General features: G+C 31.7%; 1 protein-coding gene across 3 annotated transcripts in view; it reads left to right on the plus strand.

The window, feature by feature from the left end:
* The window catches only part of NIPBL (NIPBL cohesin loading factor), a 250207-nt gene that overhangs the window by 222535 nt on the left and 5661 nt on the right, over positions 1–22011 (plus strand). For all 3 annotated transcript variants that reach the window (XM_031964203.1, XM_031964209.1, XM_031964213.1), the window contains 12 exons: positions 454–552; positions 3001–3054; positions 6282–6390; positions 8214–8350; positions 11823–11963; positions 12145–12238; positions 12887–13041; positions 13510–13600; positions 16097–16270; positions 17240–17430; positions 20247–20354; positions 21621–21821. In XM_031964203.1, coding sequence (XP_031820063.1) covers positions 454–552; positions 3001–3054; positions 6282–6390; positions 8214–8350; positions 11823–11963; positions 12145–12238; positions 12887–13041; positions 13510–13600; positions 16097–16270; positions 17240–17430; positions 20247–20354; positions 21621–21821 — 1554 coding nt within the window. The remainder of the gene's footprint in view (positions 1–453; positions 553–3000; positions 3055–6281; positions 6391–8213; positions 8351–11822; positions 11964–12144; positions 12239–12886; positions 13042–13509; positions 13601–16096; positions 16271–17239; positions 17431–20246; positions 20355–21620; positions 21822–22011) is intronic.

Consider the following 22011-nt stretch of genomic DNA (forward strand, 5'->3'; position numbering starts at 1 on the left):
AGTTTCATTTCTCCCAATAGTTAGGATTGTATCAGTTGACAATAGGAAAACAGTTCAGGTGCATCTTTGTAACTTAAATACTTTTAAGTACCCAAACATAAAATGTTCTTTTCAGAAATCATAAAATATGGCTTTTTCTTTTATAATCTGTATTTAAATTAGAAAATTTTCTTTGCTTACAATGCAAAGTAATTCTAACTTTTAGAACAATGAGAATAATTCTTCCATGTTTATTTTTATACTTTAAAACTTTGCTCATTACAAAAATGTAAGTGAAAAATGGCTAACACACTTTAAATTCATTCTTTGTTCATTGTGAAAATTCATGTAGAAATTGTTGTTGTTGTTGTTTTGATTCTAAGTAATTCGTTTGTGCTTGAATTAGAATTTAATATTAGGATTTTTGAAATGTGTGAGTTGTTTTTTTAGTTTTGGAACTTTTCTGTTTTCTAGAAATTAGTAAATGAAACATTCCAGAAACTCTGGTTTACTCCAACTCCTCATCATGACAAAGAAGCAATGACCAGAAAGATTTTAAATATCACCGATGTGGTAAGAATTGGAATTAGAACAAGGACTTGATTTATATGTGTGAAGTATTGCTTGGGATCTTATTTTACAACTCCTAGATTGCAAGGCAGTAAACTTAGTCTGGTGATACCACTCCCACATATGCTGCCTCTGTGAGTCCTCCTGTTATGACTATAGGCAGTATTAGGAGAGAATCAAGAGCTTGGTTGTTGACCCTTAGAACCCCTCACCACCGAGGACTTTCCTGAAGAAAACCAAAGTTCTGGTAGTGTTTTCATTTGCCCCATTCATCTACTTCCTTCAGCCCCCTAAAACTTGATAAAAGAAAAAGCAGAATTTGGGAAATGATTTCTGATATCCTCTAATTTATCCTGTACAGAAACAAGAAACCATAATTCAGCACACCTGAAAAGTGGTGATGCTGCAATTTTTTTTTTTTTTTTTTTTTTTTTTTTGAAGACACACTAGGAGGGAGATAGCATACCCTACCAAGGCAGGGTTTTTTTCTTTTTGTATAATTCTAATTAGTAAAAGGTTTTCCTAATGTAAATCCTACATTTGTCTCTGTAAATTTCTAGCCATTGTTCCCAGTTCTGCCCTCTAAGCTCAAACAGAACAAGTCAAACCCTTCTTCACTTATTTAGATACTTGAAAATATATTTCGTGTACACTGCTACATACTGCCTCCTTCAGACTATGATCAAATTGTAGAGGGCCATAGATAGTGGGGGAACTCTGGGTAAGGTATAAGACCCTTTAGCCCAGAGTAAACCTATTGACAATATCTAGTTTGGCTCCCCATTTCCCTTTGGTGCCCACCTCCCTTCCTGAGTGTTCAAAGAAGGCGTAACCGCATGTATTCTATTTTGATACTTACAGAAGGGTGCTTATAGTTAAAACATATTCAGTATGATTGATGAGATAATGGTTCTCTAGTTAGCACATATTTAGTGTGCTATAATGATGTAATCATACTGAGTTATTTAAGGGCTGAGAGGATTAGAAATGAGACACTCCATCCTTGACCATCCTGGTGACTCTCTTGCCTCCTTCACTCCTCCACTAAGACCAAGGCTGGTCCTGAGATCCTCGAGAGAGCTTGTCCAGAGAGTATATCTGGGCACCTCAATTTGGGGGCTCTAGAAAGCACATAACAACAGTAGATCAGAACATTTGGAAGTTTTTCAGTCCAAGAAGTAGAACCAAACTCCTCAGAAAAGTAAGTCTGAATCAAAAATTAAGGGAGATTTGTATCTCGTACTGCTGGACTCTGTTGATAATAATGCTGATGATTTATGTGAATTTATTTTGTATCTTGCAACTTTGTTAAAGTTGTGAATTGTTTCAAGTAGTTTTTTAGTTGATTCTCTAGGATTCTCCAAGTATACCATCATATCATCTGGAAAGAGTGATAATTTCATTTCCTCATTACCTACTCTGATTCCTTTATTCTCTTTTTCTTTTGTTATTGCCAAAGCTAGCATTTCTAATACAATATTGAATAGTAATGGTAATATAGGACAACTTTTTTTCACTCCTGATCTAACTAGGAATGGTTCTAGTTTGTCCCCATTACATATGATGCTTGCTGATGGTTTTAAATAGATGCTACAGATCGACTTAAGGAAAAGTTCCTTTATTCCTGCATTCTCTAGTACTATACTATACTGTACTATATCTAATAAGGCCTGAATTTTTTCTCTTGTTAAGGGCCATTGTTTTACTCAAATTAGTGTATCAGTTTTTCATTGAATGGGAACAGGTGAGAGTACAGGCAGGCCTTCAACAGCAGCCCTACCTAAAAAACCAAAGTACTCATTTGTAATCCTAATTGTGGTAAGATGTCTCTTCCCCATAGATTAATGGGGATTTTTTCTACTACAAAAGGAGTAAAAACTCCTGTTTCATCTTGAAATATCCATCTCAAAGGGGTACACTAATTTCAGCTGCTATTGATCCTCGTATGCCAGACATATAATGTCTGCCTTAATCTTTGGCCAATGACTGGGCCAACTGGCACCTCTAATGAAGGTACCATCTGCTCAAGCTCATACACACACTCACTCTCTCACTCTCACACTGTCTCCAGTCCTCTCAGCCCTTAAATACCTTAGTACAATTACATCACTATAGCACACTGAGCATGTGACAACTGTAGAACCATTATATCACCATACTAAGTATATGTGAACTCTAAATAATCATTATCTCATCAATCACACTGAGTAAACACCCTGCTGTAAGTATCTTTGTTTCAAATATACTTTTTTAGAGTTCAGGCCCTCTACATCAAATTATTTAGCCAAATAAGAGGGAGGAAAAAAATATATGCATTGATTTGATTTTTTTTTTTTATAATTTTATAATTCCATACATATATAAATAGAAGTTAAGTTCAAATCTGGTTTTAATTATATTCTTCTGTAAAAGTGCACATTTTATGACCTTGTTACATTTTTTTCCCCCAAGGTTGCAGCCTGTAGAGATACTGGATATGACTGGTTTGAACAACTTCTTCAAAATGTGAGTATACCATGGACTTTTGATTGTAAATATTTCAAAAGAAATGCTTCTACTCTTGAAACATACAAATATAAAATATTGAGTACATATTTTTCTTTTTTCACATTTGATAAATCTTATTATCCATTTTTGTAAACTCCTATCTTTACATTTTTTAAGTTTAAATAAGATCTTTTAAAACAAAGTTAGCTAGTGGAAATTCAGACCCAAATGGATGAAATATAAGCTTTTCTTTCAAAAAAAAATAAAAATAAAAATAAAATGGTTTCCTAAAATCTTTTATTTTAGACTTACAACACAGTTCATAAATAAGTTGAAAAGTCTAGCAGAAAATGAAGTGTGGAAAAAAAAAAACTTTTAAATAATCAGGAATTGAATTTGGTATATCATAAGAGAGCTGTCATGGTTTGGTGAATAGAAAGCCGGCTGCGATGTCAGGACAATGCCTATGGACAAGCCCCTCTTCTAAGACATGCTGCCTATATGTCCCTGGGCCAGTCACCTCACACTTCTCAACCAACATTCTTACAACACAAGTATAGAACAAGTACCAGTCACCTATACTATCCTTTTCTTCATCAAGCCTCTCTCCTAAGGACTAGTCTTTGATTTATAAGATAAACAGGATCACATCCTTTCAAAGCCCCAACTATCAATAGTTCCTCATATATCTTATAAATAACATTTCTCAGCAACATGCTGATCCACGAGGTTATATTTTCCAATTCTGACATTTCTGGCTGGCTTAGAGAAAGACAGTATCTGTTTTCATAGAGCATAGAGAAAGAATTGCCTCTAAAGAATATTCTTTAAAACAACGAATGTATGGGTCTAGTCTCTCCCCCTCATAGTATGTGTCAGCCACTTATTTAAAAAAAAAAAAAAGTCAAAATGATAATACTTTAAAATCCTCAACCCTCATACCATGTGTTGGCCTTTTGTTTCCTCTTCTGTGTTATTGCAGTGACTCACTCATTCACCTAAGGTTTCGTGAATAAGCTTGGCCCCACCAATAGCCTTGTTGACTTAATTGTTCTCTTTTATTTGCTGTGCTGGTACCATCAGTTGAAACAATCACATCTCCATAGCATCTCCTGTAGTGTCATATATGGCTTTTTAAAATACTTAATGAAACAGTTACTAATCTAACTTCTGTTTCAATACTTCTCCCTTGTTTAATTGATAAGTCAGCAGCAATGAGTTGGCATCCATTCTATCCAAATAATAGCAACAGTAGACATGAAGTAAGAGTTATATGTAGTTCCTGCCATAGAGGGATTTATAATTTGAAAAAAGAAATGGGAAATCCATTTTTATTTTTTAAAAAAGTAGATAACAAGTAAAGAATTACAGACATGTGATAAAAATATAGCTACCTCCAGCAACTGTTGATCTATCTATACATGTAAATACTAAGAATTAACTGGGAGCTGAAAAGCATAAATGGTGATGATATAAGGGAGTTATTGGAATAATTAAATTGGGTGAATTCTAGAAAATGAAATACTTTTTCTACTTCCTTACCAACATGTGGAATTCTCACTGCTCAGTCCAAATGAAAACTTTATTTCCAATTTTTTATTGTCATTCTATCTTACTGTAGGTACTTTGTTGGCAAGTAGTATTGATATTAGTTTTCATAAAGCATGTAAATCCTTCAGTGATATTTCTGATAAAATTTTATATAGAAAATCTTATCACTTTAATGGACATATCACAAATCAATAGAACTTACATGAATGTGTTAGAAGTAGTGAAGTAAACAATGAACAAATATAAGAAATATAAATAATAAATTGTTATGTGAAATATATTTACAAAGGAAGACCCTGCTGTTGGGGCAAGAATAGGAAAAGATTATTACATAATCTATATTTAGGTTGTCAAGGGTTTCTAGAAAAGGTACAGTTCTGGTAGCTGTTCAGATGAAGGCAAGAAAAGTGTTAAACTGCAAGTCCGGGGACTGGAAGGGTAGATTGTATTTACACAAATTCACTTTGATTGAGATACAGACATGAAAATGAATAAAGTCCTTCAAATGGGAAGCACTGTCATTTTTTTCTTTGTATCTCAAACACTTAGTACATAAGTAATCACTTAATAAAAGCTACATAAGTTGAAAGGTTTACTATTGTATAGAAAGAAAATAGTTATTTTTCTCCAAAATATCCTGACTTTTATCAGTTTTTCTATTCTATGCTCATCTATTTAGCCTAATTGTGTAATGACTATAAACTAGATTATGTGTAGCTTAATACACTCTATTTTACACAGAACCCATTTATAATATCTCAGGTGTTTCTTAAAGCCCTGAAAAAAGGTTATCAACTTTATTTTCTACCAAATTATTTAATATTCACATAATAGACTTATGATTCTATGAATCTAAGATTGGAGTTGAAGTTCTTTTCAAATGTAGTCAGCTTTGATAGGAAAGAAATAGATAACTGTACTTTTTATAGAGGATCATAGACTGGAATAAAATGGACATTCCATTTCTTTTCTTTAAATTCAAACTACCACTTTACTCTTTGAGAAGGTAAAAATCTGCCCTTTTTTCCTACCTCATTCTCCTGAAAGGACAGGATGAAGAAGGCCTCTTGAAGGAGGAGACAATGATGAAGGGAGAATAATAGGAATGTCTAGAATTGCTTTTTTCCTCCTCCCATTCTTAAGACTATGATCCTTAATAAAAAATGTATCATCACTTTCTTTCATATTTTAAGTTTATTTCATCAGGCACTGTTTCAGTATGTTTGGAAAAAATTAAGTTTCTCTTAATTTATTCTAAATGTTTCCTCTGCATTTTGAAAAATTCTCTGTATTAATTTGCCTACTTAGTAAAACAAGGCTTTTCTAAGCAAAGTTAAATTTTCATACCATATCTTTTTGTGTGTGGGGGGGGGTGTTTTTTTAAACAAAAATATCTATCTACTAAATTCTTTTAAGAGGTGATTTGGCCTTGTATTCCTGCTGTAAACACATTATTTCATTTGTTCACTTACCAATTCAAAGGTCTTTTATCCTATTTGTGTCACCCTCTTTCCCTTTTCTTCTTAAAAGATTATGTTGAAATTTCTTTTTAGAACATGATAATTTATACCTGCATTATGAAATTATTGGATACATTTGATTACACTGCAGAATTTTTAGTTAAGGGCACAAAGCACCATATTCAATTGTGTATTCAACAACTTTACTGGATTTTTTCCCTCTGTCTGATAAAGCTTTTGAAGTCAGAAGAAGATGCTTCATATAAACCTGTGAAAAAAGCTTGTACTCAGCTTGTTGATAACTTAGTTGAGCATATCCTTAAATATGAGGAATCTCTAGCTGGTAAGTCACATGTTTTATATATTCTATTATTGATATATATATATATATATATATATATATATATATATATATGCACATATATAAAATAGGGTACTTGGCAATTTTCTGTACTCATTTTCTTCTCTGCATAGCCAGCGAATTAACAAGTAATTTTAAAATGCCTATATACTTCTAAATAACAAGATTCATATTTCTTCTTGTCATTAAAATGTGATAGAGGGCTTTTTGACTATGTCTTCTTGATATTGAAATCCAAAAATTATACTTGTTAAATAAACTTCTTAAAGTTGTTCAGTAAGATCATGATTCAGTTGTTTCAGTCATGTCCGATTCTTCATTACCCCATTTAGGGTTTTCTTGGCAAATATACTGGAGTGCTTTGCCGTTTCCTTCTCTAGCTCATTTTATATATGAAGAACGGAGGTCAACAAAGGATAAGTGATTTTGCCCAGGTTGCACAAGCTAATGTCCAAGGCTGGATTTGAAATCAGGAAGACGAGTCTTCCTGACTCCAGACCCAACATTACATCACTTCACTATTAAGATCACAGATCTTACTTAAATCATATACCTTTTAGTATCTAGAACAATAAAGAAATTAAAGCCCAAAAACAATTTTTTATTTACTTAATATGATTCTTTCAAAAGTTTTAAAGTAACATTTTAGAATTTTTTAATAGGCAGGTGAGTTGCAGTTCTTTTAAATCACATTTTTAAAAGTAATTTATTGAATAAAAACTGATTTTATTTACAAGTTTAAAATATAGGCTTTTTGTTAATTCTATGAGGGTTTTAAATCAGTTTATTTGATTTTGGGCCTTGAAAGTTGTTTCTAAATTTGCTTCATCAAACCCCTTAAATTAAAGCTGCATATTTTGTCAGAACAAAGATCATCTAATTTTTGTTTTGTTTTGTTTTTGTCAAATTTCCATTTTGAAGTTTAGCATAAATACATGATTTTAGTTTTTCATATATAAAGTTAAGATCAGGGTTAATATGAAAATATTAATGTAGATAATCTAAAACTATAAGGCTCTATAATTCCTGAACAGTCAGCAATAAATCATTTTCCAAAAGAAATATTTGCATCTTTTGACACAGATCCCATTGAGTGATTCATCTGAATGAATTTGAAACAATACTTTACCCATTATATTCACCTCTGTCTTTTTTCTTTTATCTTTACCACATTTCTTCTATTCCCTTTTTCTTTCTTTTACCTATTCTGTTTATCCCTACCTTTGACAGTCCAATTGTATTACTTTTGTTTTTAGGACTAAAAGGATTATTGATTCCTATTCTAAAAATTCACCTTGATTCATGTAATGCAATTTTCCCCCCAAATGGAAACTTCCTCTTTTAACCCTAATACTCTTCAGCCTGTCACAACTCTTTTAACCATCTTTATCTTGTTCCCCATTTTGTGTTACTACCTCAACTTTTCATGTCCTTTTAGGGCAGAGGAACCCTATCTTATCTAAAATATACATCTCCCACAATGCACAGTGTGTTACATACTTTAGGTGCCTAATAATTGCTACTTGCATTGAAATAGATTCTCTCCAGCCACAGCTAAATCCCTTTCCTAGCTTACTTTTCCTCATCTGCTGCTTCTATCACTGAAATCACCCACCTCAGCCTCTCACACCACTAAGCATCACCCACTGATCTGAAAGTAAAAATCTTTTCTATTATGATCAGTTACACAAATTTATGTTATTTCCTCTCCCTTCCCACCCCCACCCCCAGAATTAGTTAAAAAGAGTTTAGATTGTATTCTGTACAGTTTCCACTGTTTTTTCATTTTAATTTTTTTTTTCCAGATTCTGACAATAAGGGAGTGAATTCTGGTCGATTGGTAGCTTGCATAACCACTTTGTTCTTATTCAGCAAAATCAGACCCCAGCTAATGGTCAAACATGCCATGACCATGCAACCATACCTTACCACTAAATGTAGCGTAAGTATCAGAAAAGTGCCTTTCTTAAGTAAAAGATGAAAGATTTGACATTTATAATTCATATAATAAAGGGAAATATCAACTAGAGTTTCACTTGTAGGTCACAAACATTGAGTATGAAGAAAATACACTGTGTGGCCTTTAGTAACACCGTGACACGGTGTATCCTTAGGTAACACTAAAATTTTACTTTTTCATTAATCTGTGTTGCAAAGTATATTTTTAATAAAATCAAATATTATAGCATGTGTAATTTTGTTTATATATTTCCATAACAACAAAAACTTAGGCGTAAACTTATTTAAGATGAAGAGATGTGCAGGATAGATCTAAGTAGCCTATATAAGAGCTAAATTTTAAAGTCATGGGACTTTTTTTTTCTGTATATGTCATTCATTACTGTTACTTTGTGTTTTCCTATGAATAAGGAAATGATTTGTCCTGTTTGTTGTATACTTACTGTCAACCCTTGGTGATAGAAACTTATTAACCACAGTTAACAGTTGTCTTGAGGGATTTCTTTAAGATGAAAAAATTCAGGGTACACCAGGAAAAAAGAGGCAAGAAGGTACACAAGGACAAGGGAAAAAATGTGATTCCCTAACTCTGTCTTTATAGAGTCATTAAATACATTCATAAATGACTAGTTTCCATTAAGTGTATTGTAGCTAACATATGTATTCCATTGATTGGATTGAAAAGAAAGAAATGTAGTGAAGAGATCACTGGAAGAGAGGCAGAAAAACGTAAGGGCAGGCAAGATGTCAGCAATGGTCAGAGTAAACACTATATCTCTAAGCATCAAATTTTTACTTGTCATAGTAATAACAGAATACTTGTTTTGGCTGCCCTTGAATGTTGTGAAAATCAAATGAGATGGAATATATGAAAAATACTGTTGAGTGCTTTTTAAAAAAGGTATTTTTATGATTCTCCTGCAAAGGGTTCATTTATTTCTAGGCCTTTTTTCTCCTACTCTTAAAGGAAAAAAAATAATACTTTCCATGTTGCTGACTTGGTTTAGTTCTTGGGAAGAAGGAAATGAGTTGTGCTGCCTCATCTTTTTGAAGTTATCTCTAATTAATATCTCCAATTCCTTAGCACCATTCATTTCCCGGCCCTTTATAGTTAAGCCATCTGTTCTGTCTCTACCAAAATCACTCTCAAAAGTTGCCAGATGAATTCTCTAAATCCAAGAACATTCACTTAAGTCTTCTTGACTTCTCTTTAAGCCTTACTCACTTGCTTGATACTCTTCTTCTTCTTTACCCTGTATCCTATGACTATTATGACAACACACACTGCTGATTTTCCTTACTTGTTTAACAGTTGTTTCTTGTCTTTTTCTTGACACATTTTCCTGTGATTTCTTTCTTGATTCACTCTCTTGGCTGTCTCATCCATTCCCACAACTTGAACTTTTACTTTAATAGGAATCTACATATCCAATCTGACATGTTCCTTTCCCTCTTTGACCTTGAGGCCTGAATCTACAACTGTGTAATTAATGGTATACCCAAACTGATATCCCAATTCAAATTTAATGTATTCAAAGTAGAGCTTAAGATCTTTTCTTACAAACTGCTTCTTCTTCTAACTTGTCAATGATAACTATCATTTTCCCAGTCATCTTCATATGCCAATGTAGTCTTTCATGCTTTGTTCTCTCACACTTTCTACATAGAAAATATATACAGAGTACTACTGATTCTTTCTACCCAGTATTTTTTAAAATCCATCCTTTCATTTTATTTCTATCACTACTACCTTCTGTCCATGTGTATTATATTGTCACAACCTCCTAATTGGCCTCCCTACAGACAGTCTCTCTCCCTGATTCATTCTTGTCACTACTTAAAAATTAATCCATCATCATTGTGTCACTTGTTTGCTCAAAGTCTTTCAGAGGTTCTCTCCATTGCTCAAAAATATTGGTTCTATAACATCATTTGTGGTTATTCTCTCCAATAATATAGATCATCACCCATTCATACATTCCCATCCTATGTCTGTCTCTTCTTATCCATATCCTTCCATGAATTCACAAGGGGAAGGGGGGGAGGGGAGTCTACCAGATGGGATAGCAGCCGCCTTCACTTCTTACATTTCAGAAATATGGTATTCTATTATTATAATATCACATACAGATTCTTTAGTCAGACATTTAAGACCCCTTTATGATCCATATTTAACTCACATTTCTTTGTAGCCTTCTTTTTCCTACCAGCTATATTATTTATACTGTGATCACATTATGCTACTTGAAGTTTCCTTTCTTTCTAGAAGTTCGGCACTTGCTTAATTCTCTGCTTTTGGTTTTTTTTTTGGTTTGGTTTTTGGTTTTTTTGTGTCTTTTTTTTTTTTTTGGCTTATGCCTGCAATGTGCCTCTTTTAATCCCTCATCTATGGCTACTGAAACCTACTTATGCATCAAGACTGAGCTCTGCTGCTACTTTCTCCATTTCTTGTTCCATAATCTATTCTGCATTTTAATTATTGTAAAAATGTATACTTTTTTTGGTATGTGTAATATTCTTCTTGTTAGATTGTAAATTCTGGGAGGACACTAGCCATGACAATAGAGATAGATACATAGATTGTATTAGTTGCAGCTTGCCCAATGTTTAGCACAGCATTTTTTATGTATTAGGCAATAAATGGTAATTCAGTAAATGAATCATAATATTAACTGGAATTGTAATAAACATAATGAATGCTTCTTGGTTTTTGAGAAGTGAGGTTCCTTGGATAAGCCAAGTGAGAGAGACAAAAGTTTTTTCAAAAGTACCCCTTTGGAAAACAGAATTCTAGTTTTCGGGATGATCTTCCTTCTCATTCATTATCTGTCTAAAATCTCTAAAGGAATTTATAACTCACCATTTGAGAAGTCACTTTTACATGTCATTTTCTTATGCTTCTGCCATTTTTTAATTTAGAAAATTAGACTTAAAATTTTTACTAGTTAACTGTAAATTTTATATTTATAAATTTTATATTTTATATTTTATATTTATTTTATATTTTATATTTTTATATTTATATTTATATTTTATATTTTATATATTTTATATTTATAATGATAAATTATTTTGTCCTATTAAATATTATATTTGATTTATATTTTAAAATTTAGATTTGAAGCATTTGACCTTAAAGATCATGTTATTCAGTCCCCTCATTTTAAATATGAGGCCCAGAAAAATGAAGAGCCTTTTCAAAGGTCATGTAACAAATTAGTGAGAAATTGGGGATTAGAATCCAAGTCTTTTGACTTCTGGACAAGCGGTTTTTCCACACTACTTCCCTATATTCTTTGAAGGGGAAGGAAAGGTTTAATTTTTCATATGAAAGCTGACTTCTTTAACCTTTACTCTCACCCCCAAGCAAATAACAATAAAAATAGATGATTTTTCATTCTTTCTAGAGTTTGAGTAATCCCAAAGTTTGATCCTTCTTACTTTTGACCTTACAGACACAAAATGATTTCATGGTCATTTGCAATGTTGCAAAAATCTTAGAATTAGTAGTGCCATTGATGGAGCATCCAAGTGAAACTTTCCTTGCTACCATTGAGGAAGATTTAATGAAACTTATCATCAAATATGGCATGACAGTAAGTATTCTATTATGTTTATACTTAAATGATATCTAATTAACTGTGGCGATAATTGTTTACATATTATGATTTTTTAAATTGGCCACATGGATTTTCAAAGAAACTTGAGCATTATAACTTTTCATTTTGAACTTAAATTAATTTATCTAACCAGTAACATCGTTTTACATCTTTTTAGGTAGTGCAACATTGTGTGAGCTGTCTTGGGGCTGTTGTAAATAAAGTCACACAAAATTATAAATTTGTGTGGGCATGTTTCAATAGATACTATGGTAAGTTAAATAAAAGAACATAAAATTGACATATCAGCTCTGTGGTTTTTAACCCATGCTCAATACCATGTCTATATCCAGAGATAGGTGGTAGGAGGATATTGTAATCTTCCTTGATGACAACCTCAGAAGTGTTAGGTGTGTACCCTCAAAATATTCTCCTTTCTCAAAACCCATTAAAATAATTGAAAACTAGAATCAATTTGCTTTGTCTTTAGTTTCCCCCCAGAAAAACAGTAGGCACTTCACAGATGTTAGCTGAATTAAAATGAATTGCATCTTTGTTCTAACTTCTTGGAATTTATTTATAGTTTTAGTCTATTCTTCATGGATTTTGAAAAATTTACTGCCTATTCTATAGACATTCTCAAAGTTATTCTAGTCCATTTATCCATTTTCAAGACTCATACTGGATATACTCCAATTTTTTTAAGGTTAGAAATATCTTACCCCATGAAATAGAATCAGCATAAAAAAATGAGTAGGCAGTCAAATGCAAAAGTAATTGACTTTAATATTTGTCTGAATCATTCTTAATGAGATTATTATTTATTCACTGTCCTTTTTAGAAAAATCTTATGTAATAATTAATACAAAAATTCAGGGACATAATGGTGAGTATAATTAAGTGAAGGATTTCTTCATTAGGTGCACTTTCAAAATTAAAAATTCAGCATCAAGAAGACTCAAACAGCACCATACTTACAACAAATAAACCAGCACTGCTTAGATCCCTTTTTACTGTTGGAGCACTGTGTCGCCATTTTGATTTTGATCAAGAAGATTTTAAAGGCAGCAGTAAGGTAATATTCACTAATTTATTTAATTCATTATTTAAAATATTTATCTGTAAAAGCAATAAATGATAATATTGAAAAGTAAATCAATATGCATCAAATTGTCTTTTGCCTACTAAACTGTGGAATTGTAAATGTGGCTGGTTTATGTTTTACTTAATTTTACTTATTACAATTATAAGTCAGTTTAATTCCAATGATAAGAAGTTAGGGAGAGGCAGGCTTTTACACATGATCTAAGGAAGAACATTTTTAAAGTGAGAACTGTCTGAAAATGAAACAGGCATCTTTTTGGTAGTGAGCTTCTGGTTATCAGAGATATTTAGCAGCTAAAGCTGTATTATCATTTTTAAAAGGTATTATAGAAGAGATTCTTGCATCAAAGATCATTGCATTTTAGGTATTTTTAATGTTGAAAAATAAAATCTGTATACCAAAAGACCCTTTTTTTTTTTCCCCTCTTTATTTGGCTAGGTTAACATAAAGGATAAAGTACTTGAACTCCTGATGTATTTTACAAAACATTCAGATGAGGAAGTACAAACCAAAGCCATTATTGGTCTAGGTAAGAGAGTATTTTTAACTTTATTTTTATTACAGCTTTGGGGATTAAGATTGGCCAATTTCAGTATAACTGCATGTTCTTTACTCATTTTTTATTTTATTGTACATAAAAACTAATCAATGAGTTCTCAAATGCTTTTATTATTCTCTTGAATGTATTGCTAATAGTAGCATGGTCTGGTGTATCCTGGATGGGTGTATGATCTCCTAGGTTCTATTCATAACTCTCCCGGTGATTTCCTGGGTGACCTTGAGCAAGTCTCTTAACTTCTTTGTACATCAGTTTCCTCATCAGTAAAATGAAGTTAACAATATCTATCCCCCATCTACCTCATATGGGTGTTGTGAGGATTCATTGGTTTATTAAGCATTCAACAAAGAAAGAAGATATTTAAGTAACAAGAGTCCTGGTTTTATTTCCTTGACCTATTCTTACAAATTCATTGCATGTTCCTGCCTCTTGAATACAGGATAATTTATATAGAGGATAAAAACAGTAGCAAATAAAATTATTCATATAATGCATCTGCCCACTTATTTATTATAGCTACCATAATACAAGTTATTTTACAAATTTGACACTTCCCACAGTCCTACTTTAGGACCATTGTATGATTAGAAAATGTTTTATTCTAGCTTTGGTCTTTTAGTGTCTAGGTACCTGAAAGTGCTTAGAAATAAGTTAAAGTATGAGGGGAAAAGGAATAGTGTAGCTATAAAATGACCTAAGTTGACATCTAAAAGGCACTCAAAAGTTGTCTGAATAGCAGTGCAGATCTATTAATAATGCTAACTCGCATCTTGATTTTGACACAAACAGGTCTTTAACTTGAAAGAAAACTTTATGGCTTTTTTTTTTTTTAAGGGGCTTGCTTATAAGAGAAAAATGTATCAGAGTATATAATTATATTTGTTGTAATGTTTGGGTATCATGTTGTCATCTTTATTGTTATTGTTGTTGTTTTGAGCAAAACCTTACCTATCCTATATTGTTAAATATGTGTTTCTGTATTTCCATACAGAGACTTCAATAGTAGGAAAAGGTTTTGTTTTTTTTTTTTTTTTTTATAAGTGGCTTTATCTAAGGATGCAGTTTTATGCAATATTAGCTTAAAGCCATTTAAATAAAATGTATAACAGGAAGGATGTATAACAGAGAGGGGCCAATAAGAAAACAGAAAGTTAAAATATTCAAAGAAAGATGATTAACTTAAAGAAATTATACTATCATCTAAGAGATAAATCTAAGACTAGCAATTAGAAAATATTCTTGCCTAGTTCTTAGATATGCTGTGTGACCTTGAGCAAGTTATTTGATTTCTCCATGCTTTGGTTTTATTACTATAATATTATGCAATAATATTATGGAGTTTCATGTGCTGTTTAGAAAAATATGCTATTTAGCATATTTCCTGTGCTATCCTTATGGAAAAATAAATGTTATTAGGTAATAAGACAATTATGTCAGTAGTTCAGGAATCTGTGATTTTGTAGATCTGTCGATATTTTGTTTAGCTCAGATTGCAACCCTGCTCTATATTAAAGAATCTTTGGGTTTACCATTACCTTGGCCAAAAAAGAGCACCTTGCTATAGTGCACCTTATCATGAGCCAATCTGAGCTTAGCCGGGCTGCTCCTCAGACAACATACATTGAGTTTTTCACTGGGCTCATACTCGAAGCTTTTTTAGCTTGGGTAGGACCTCTGTGACTGGTACTACCTTGCAATAAACTTTCACAATTTGAATCATCAATGATGCATCAGAATGAGACTTTGATAGAGGATGTTTGTAAACACAAATAATATAATTTGATGTAACTGTTACTGCATTAGTAAAATCAATGTTCTAGGTTCAGCACTGTAACGCCAGTAAGAAATAACTTAAGGAGAAATCAAAGGAAAATTATCATTTGGGGGTTCAATTAATTTTAGCATTTTGGTTGAAAAACCTAAATGAGCCATTTTATAATATCAGGCAGATTTAGCTCAATTTCAAAAAAAAAAAATATGTAGTACCTTTTACTAGGGATCTGAAAATGTTTAAAGACATGACCTCTTAAATCCTGAAAACATCCCTGTGAGGTAGGTGGGTGGTAAATATTATTGTCCCCATTTTACAGATGGAGAATTGAGGCACAGAGAGATTAAGTGACTCACCCTTGGTCACACAACAAGTCAGTGGTGGAGCCAGGAATAGAACCCAAGACTCCTGACTCCCAATCCACTCCCCTAGCCACTAGGCCCTGCTCCCTCCTCAAGCTTTCCTCTTGTGTGAAATTCTCCTTTGAAATGCAATTTCTTGTTTTTAAAACATGGGGAAAGACGTGCCTGCTCTAAAACTTCTCTAGGTAAGGCTACCTGCATACTCTTAAAGTCATTTTAAGTATTTTTTCTGAACTAAGGAAATTATATCTTTTACCAAAATTTTCATTATATTTTGAAAGTTTACATATAATTTTAAGTGACTTCATCAAAAAATTTTCTCCATTTTCCTAGGATTTGCATTTATTCAGCATCCAAGTTTAATGTTTGAGCAAGAGGTAAAGAATCTGTATAACAGCATTCTAGCTGATAAGAACAGCTCAGTAAATTTAAAAATCCAAGTGTTAAAAAATCTCCAAACCTACCTGCAAGAAGAAGATACACGTATGCAACAGGCAGATAAAGACTGTAAGTAAAAGCTGTTTTGAAATCATTTCTTCAAACTATGTACCTTTATGGGAAAAATAATAAGGGGAAAAAAGATAATTCATTTTTTATTTTCAGTGAGTCTTAGAAGGCCATATTCTTCTATAGCTCATGCTATTCTTTGCTTAAATAGTCTGGAGTATTGTTATCTTGTTAAAAGAGCATAATAAACTACTCCATCTTGGTAATGGTAGCACCATCCAGAGTGGATTTGCTTTGGTGTTAAGTAGCGATCTGAAAGAAGGCAGAGGAAGGAAAACTGATTTTAAGAATAATTTATAGACTTTTCTTTACTGAGCAGGATAAAGGTAGCTGTTCTTGGTATAGACACATTTTTTCCTTTGTGTATAGGAAAGCAGGATATATATTACTGTATTTCCTTTTTATTCATTTCCTTTTAAGTATTTTTAAGTGTAGTTAAATGCTTAGAAATGTTTAAAGTTCAAATAAGTTTAAGGACTTATTAGGAAGAAAGGAGGGGATCAAGAATTGGAAAAAGAAAACAGTGCTCATTAACCCTGCACACACTCACAAATTCTCCTTTTGGGCTCTCATTTTTAATAAAATTTATTCACATGTCCATGCCTTGCCATTGCTGGGGACCTGCTAAAACATAATTGAGCTGATAATTCTTTTCTTTATATCCATTTTATTTTCTTTCTCTGTCTTCTACTAGATTTGGGGAGATAGCTAACTTTCTTGATTAGACTTAGCTAATTGTTTTCATTAGCATCCGTCTATAAAACTGTCTTTTGAAAATTTTCACTTCTGAAAATGACTTATCTATGTTTTACTTTTAAGTTATACTGCCTTTAATTTGAGGACTAACTTTGTGAGCTTACCACTTTAAGGTTCTGTGACTCTGAACAGAGACAAGACAGAGCCAGAAAATGTATGCAACAAAAGGTTATTTTCTGTACAACATTATTTAATCTTTCCTTCCTTTCATAGGGAAGAAAGTAGCAAAACAGGAAGATCTAAAAGAAATGGGTGATGTGTCCTCAGGGATGAGTAGTTCCATCATGCAGCTTTACCTCAAACAAGTTCTTGAGGCTTTCTTTCACACCCAATCAAGTGTGCGTCACTTTGCCCTAAATGTGATCGCATTAACCCTCAACCAGGGTCTCATTCATCCAGTTCAGGTAAGCAGGGCAAATTCTCTTTTGCCATTGGATTCAATTATATTCTGAGTTTTGAGATATCTTATAAAGTAGATTTTGAGAAATTCTCCCAAAATTAAATTTTAGTAAAATATGTAAGGAATATGTAAGGAAACATGAGTGAGAAGGATGTATGTGCACAAGCAATTAGAATGCATGACTTGGAATCAAATCTTAGTTCATATTCTGCTTCACACAGTGAACAGCTGAGTGAACTTCGGCAAATCACTGAATCTCTTCATGCATTATTTTTTTTCATCTGTAAAATGGGTATGGCAATAGCATTCATTTCTCAGGATTATTGTGAGGGTCAAATGAGGTAACATCTCTAAAACACTTTAAAAAAACTAAGGGCATATATAAATGTTATCTGGTGTTATATGTTCACAAATGAATCCGGCATGTATGTATGTGCATAAAATTTACATATTTATGTATTTAGAGTCGTATCTTTAAAAAAGGCATTAAAATGACATGTTTTTTGTATTTTTCTAATAATAGTGATAAATCTGAGCTAATCCAGTAACACATTTCAAATTTGGACCAATAATGTACATTTTTGAGATAACTAACTAGGTTAGAATCTGGGCCGACTCTGTGGTCTAAAGAGAATTCATACTAAGCTATAACCAACTTAGGTTAGGTAAGCCAAAATTGTTTTTTCTTGTTTGCTGCTATTTACTTGCTAGATTAACATAATGCCTTTTCTTAAAACTTAGTTGTCTAATCAAAAATTTCATAATGTTTCAAATCAATTTGAAAAAAAATACTTTTCTAATCCACTAGTATCTTTTCACACATAGATTCTTACCTTAAGAACAATTTTAAGAATCCATTGCGATTCTATTATATGGATGATTTTACCTAACAGAATTATAGCAAATCTTAAATCTTCAAACAAATAGAGGAATTTTATCATAAAACTGATGATATTAAAGCTAACTTTATTTTGGAATTTGGTTATATAAGACAAAAATCAGTAGGGAAGCAGGATTTCCTTTTCTTGCTAAATAAACATCAAGTAACAAATTGATAGATACAAACATATATAACCCATAAATTACAGTCTCCTTCACCACCCCCTTCATGGCTTTCTTATTGCCTGATTTCGTCACCCCATCTGCCTTTGAAAATGGTATTTCCTTATCATTACAGAGACCAAATTCCTAATCTTGGTAGAATTGTGTGATTAAATTAAATTATGATTAATTTGTGTGGCTAAAATAACCACCATTAAGGCCTCAAGTGGAATAAAGTACGTGAGATTTTTTTTTTCTTTTGGTAACTGTTTAGTCATCTTGGGAATACTTTTATGGCTTAGGTTGCCAGAAACTTGACCTTTAGAGAATTGAGGTGTTATTATATGTAAATGATTTATTGAATTTTACAAATAAAACAAATTTTGCTGCTTCTAAGATTATAGAATCCCCAATTTAGAATTGTTAAAAAGCTTTAGATATTGAATTAAGGGAGTAGTAAACAGAAAGAGAATGGAAAGAGTAAGAAATAATAGGTCTACATCATAAATTTTCTTTCTGAAATCATTGACTATAGAGCTTGAACACATTTTGGAGGAGGACCATGGCAGAAAATTTTATATTTCACTTCTCTCTCATTGCAATCTTCCTCTTTATAATACTCTTTGTTTTACAATAAATATTAATACAACATTCCTTGTTATGATGCTTTTGATACGTATTACATGTAAAATTATATAGGATTATATAATACATTTTAATCTCTAGAGCATTTTTATATCTAGTAAAATATTTTATCATAAGAAGAATCATGGCATTCTAGACAGAAAGCCATCTTTTGAAGGGTCTGGAAATCCTGGGTTTGTGACCTTCATAAAATCTCTCAATGCCACAGGTACTTTCTGAAGTTACAGAAGATATATGCCTCAGTAGAGATAGTTTCCAATAAAAGAAATTGTAAAACTAATAAAATTACTGTTCAGATCCTTCTTTCCCAAAAAATTATATGGTAATGTTAATGCACACATACTTAATATTGAACTTTGTGTCTGTTCATCTGACCAACATTTTAAAGAACTACATAAGATGGTAGCATAGCTTTTGTTTTAGATCCTTAACTTTATTTAATGCCATTTAGAAATCAAATATGTCTCTGCTATTCTTTTCCTATATTTGTATTTAGGAACAGTATATAGAAATCCCTTCTATAAAATCTCTTCGTGCTTATTCCACTCATTTGACAAAAAAGATCACTTTAATCAGTAGTCTGATCGCTTCAGAATCTTACTTAAGGGTTTTTAAGGGTTTCCTGTCTATAAGAATAAGGGAATAATTTTATTTTTAATCATGCAAATTTTCTTTATGCAAAACCTTTACTTCTCTCTCATTAGGATTCCTTATTATATGGCATAATAAATGCTTAATTTGAATAAATTGTGTTTTTCAAGCTTGATTGAAGAAATGATAACCATTTAAAATATATACAGCAAAAATACGATTAGTTAGAAATTTTATGAAGGTGAAATTCAAAGCTTATTGATGAAATTTCAAAATTGTTCCATAATTTGTACTTTGCCTATGGTCTGACACTGTGTTCTGTAGATCATACCTGAAAGAAAGCTTAATACTTTATAAAAAGCGGTCTGAATCCTTAGCTATATACTAGTTATGAAAGTATTTTTAGTCATGAGCAATTTATCAGGCTATATTCATGTAGATGACTTTATCAAAATAATTCTTAATTTTGCTAAGATATTAGCTGTAGTACGTTTTGGGTAGTTTTAGTACTTCAGTGACTTACGTACTCTATTTTATTTTTAGTGTGTGCCATATTTAATTGCCATGGGCACAGATCCTGAGCCTGCTATGCGGAATAAAGCTGACCAGCAGCTTGTGGAAATAGACAAAAAATATGCTGGATTCATTCATGTATGTACTTGAAATATGTGTAATTTAAATTTAATTTGTTTTTCCTTGACATGTTTTAAATAGCCCATAATTTTTATTATCATCTGCTTGCAATTCATAAAAATGATTTTTAATGCATCTTTTGATTATTTTTCTAAATGTGTTACTATTTAATCCATGTGTATTGAGCTTTAAATGAATTATTAAAATAGAAAAAGAATATAAGTAGGATACAGAAGGAAGAATTAGATAGGAAATCAAGAGATCTGAGTTCTATTTACTATGTATATAATCTTGAATTAGCCGTTACTTCTCTGAATTGAACTTTAAACTTCTACCTCAAATTCTATGACTGTGATCTCATATTGTATATTTTAGCAAAAACACTCCCATAAATTTTCCTATGATAATTTAATATCTGTTTTTAAAAGTATTTCCTAAATTTACTGTTAAGGTAAATTCTTCATTAGACTTAAGAATTATATGAGCCTTAATAATGATAGATAACTTGAAATAACAGTTGTTAAATATTGATACTATAGTATGCCTTCTTTCAGTAGCCCTTTAAGGACTTATTTTGTGCAAGATACTATATTAGCCTCCCCCCCCCCAAAAAAAAAAAAAAAAGTAAAACATGGTGCCTGTCTTCATGGAATTTAACAGGGCAAGAAAACTTCTATATATTCACCAATGCAAAATATAATATAATAAATATATAATAACTAGTACAGAATTGTTATTAGTAAGTGAAGTTTTTGGGATGATGTACAACCATTTCTAAAATCATTCTCCTGACCAAATTTTTTCTTAAAGATGTTGTATGAACAAATTATCAATCTGAGCAACTGTGCTTTTTAAAAATGGAACAAAGGAAAAAATTCTTTAAAATAAAAAAAACTAGAACAGAGGGTTTCCTAGTAGAATTTTTAATTTTTCCTGAAATTTAGCATGGAAGATCTGTATGATAGTAGAAAGAACATTAAATAAGAAAATGAGTTCTAAGTTTAGCTCTAACTAGCTCTTTTTGAGTTTCAGCAAATCTGTTGACCTATCTAGGCTAATCTCTAAAATTAGGATATCAAATTATGTGACCAAAGTCATTTAGAGCCTTCTTAAAATAAATGAGAACTACTAATTGACATTTTGTAAAAATTATCTTCAAAGATTCTCTGAAATAAGGACCAAATGATAAAGTAAGACCTAGAATGAATTTCAGAATATAGTACTATTTTATTTTTGTTTCCCTTTTTTTTTCCTAATATAAAAACAAAGATTTTATAATTTCAGATGAAAGCTGTGGCTGGTATGAAGATGTCTTACCAAGTTCAACAAGCAATCAATACATCCCCAAAAGATGCCGTTAGGGGTTTCAGACAAGATGAATCTTCTAGTGCTTTGTGTTCGCATCTTTACTCCATGATCCGAGGAAATCGCCAACACAGACGAGCCTTTCTAATTGCTTTACTCAATCTCTTTGATGACACAGCAGTAAGCATGGAAAGCTTTTTCTTAATTAAAATAAATGTTCTATGATGTTAAATTTTACCTTCTGATATACAATGAAAATATTTAATGTGTATTTCCTTAATTTTTTAAAATATTTGCAGATTGAAAGATCACCCTGAACAGGGACATGATTCAATAAAAATTAGAATATGAAAATTTAGTATAATTAAAA

The sequence above is a fragment of the Sarcophilus harrisii genome, chromosome 1 (assembly GCF_902635505.1).
Source record: "Sarcophilus harrisii chromosome 1, mSarHar1.11, whole genome shotgun sequence".
Taxonomy (NCBI): domain Eukaryota; kingdom Metazoa; phylum Chordata; class Mammalia; order Dasyuromorphia; family Dasyuridae; genus Sarcophilus; species Sarcophilus harrisii.